The 907-nt window shown below is 34.5% G+C and overlaps 1 protein-coding gene across 1 annotated transcript; it reads right to left on the reverse strand.

The window, feature by feature from the left end:
- Nucleotides 1–244: 244 nt before the first annotated feature.
- Nucleotides 245–554, reverse strand: Tsp_15536 (conserved hypothetical protein; the record flags this gene model as incomplete). The annotated part of the gene is made up of 2 exons (XM_003371071.1): nt 431–554; nt 245–360 (listed from the first exon to the last, which is right to left on the reverse strand). Coding segments are annotated over exons 1-2 (240 nt in total), but the record flags the coding sequence as incomplete, so codon positions are not given.
- Between the last annotated feature and the right edge of the window lie 353 nt (nt 555–907).

The following is a 907-nucleotide window of genomic DNA, read 5'->3' on the forward strand; positions in this document are numbered from 1 at the left end:
TTAGTACGTATCAAATTTGCAGAGAATGGCACCAGTACGGACTTCATAGAATGCTTATACAGATATCCATAGCCATACTTATACGTAATCCATAACTATTATGAACAAAACCTGTTCTTACTAATTGTCAAACCACTTCAGGAACGCACTGATGACAACTCGCACTAATAGGATAGCCAGATATACAACCGTTGGTCTTCACATAATCTGCTACTATTTTAATCATTATATGATTACTGCTTACTCGTATAAGCGAAACCACACTGGGACGATAGGAGATCGCCATTACGCTACCTTCAACTAACGCGGAGCGCCATCGGTAGGAACTTCGTATCCGTTTAATGATGATCACATAATCGACTGTAATCATGGACAAAATGTATATTTACGATGTTGACATCCATGCATTTAAAATGTGGCATCTACTTACCACGTTGACCACAGCGACAGAAACTCCAATGCAGTTTGTGCTGTCTACAACAGGGAAACGAATAAACTAAAAAAGAATCAAAGAAATCAAAATCAAAAAGATGAAAAACGAATGGAAATTGCATTATATATGCTTGTACATCTGAAAAGTTATATTTACAATGTAATATTCAAATATTAAATTTACTAAAATCAAACACAACCAATTTACGGAATTACTTACATGATGTCGAAGTTACGATTCAAGTGATGTGGTGCTGCTGATGGCATTTCTATCCTACACGGAAATAATCACGATTACAAACAAACAGCAGTGGAAAATTATTATGATGCATAGTTACTACATTCAGTGAGTTTGCAGAATCTAGTCGTTTCGTATTCATTGATATGAATAAAAAATAAATTCTGAAAATGAATTATATTAATGCAGTCATCTCAAAATGAAAAACAGAAATAGGTACTTCTTCGTCTTCAGCAT

This window comes from Trichinella spiralis (assembly GCF_000181795.1).
Source record: "Trichinella spiralis strain ISS 195 chromosome Unknown Scfld64, whole genome shotgun sequence".
Taxonomy (NCBI): domain Eukaryota; kingdom Metazoa; phylum Nematoda; class Enoplea; order Trichinellida; family Trichinellidae; genus Trichinella; species Trichinella spiralis.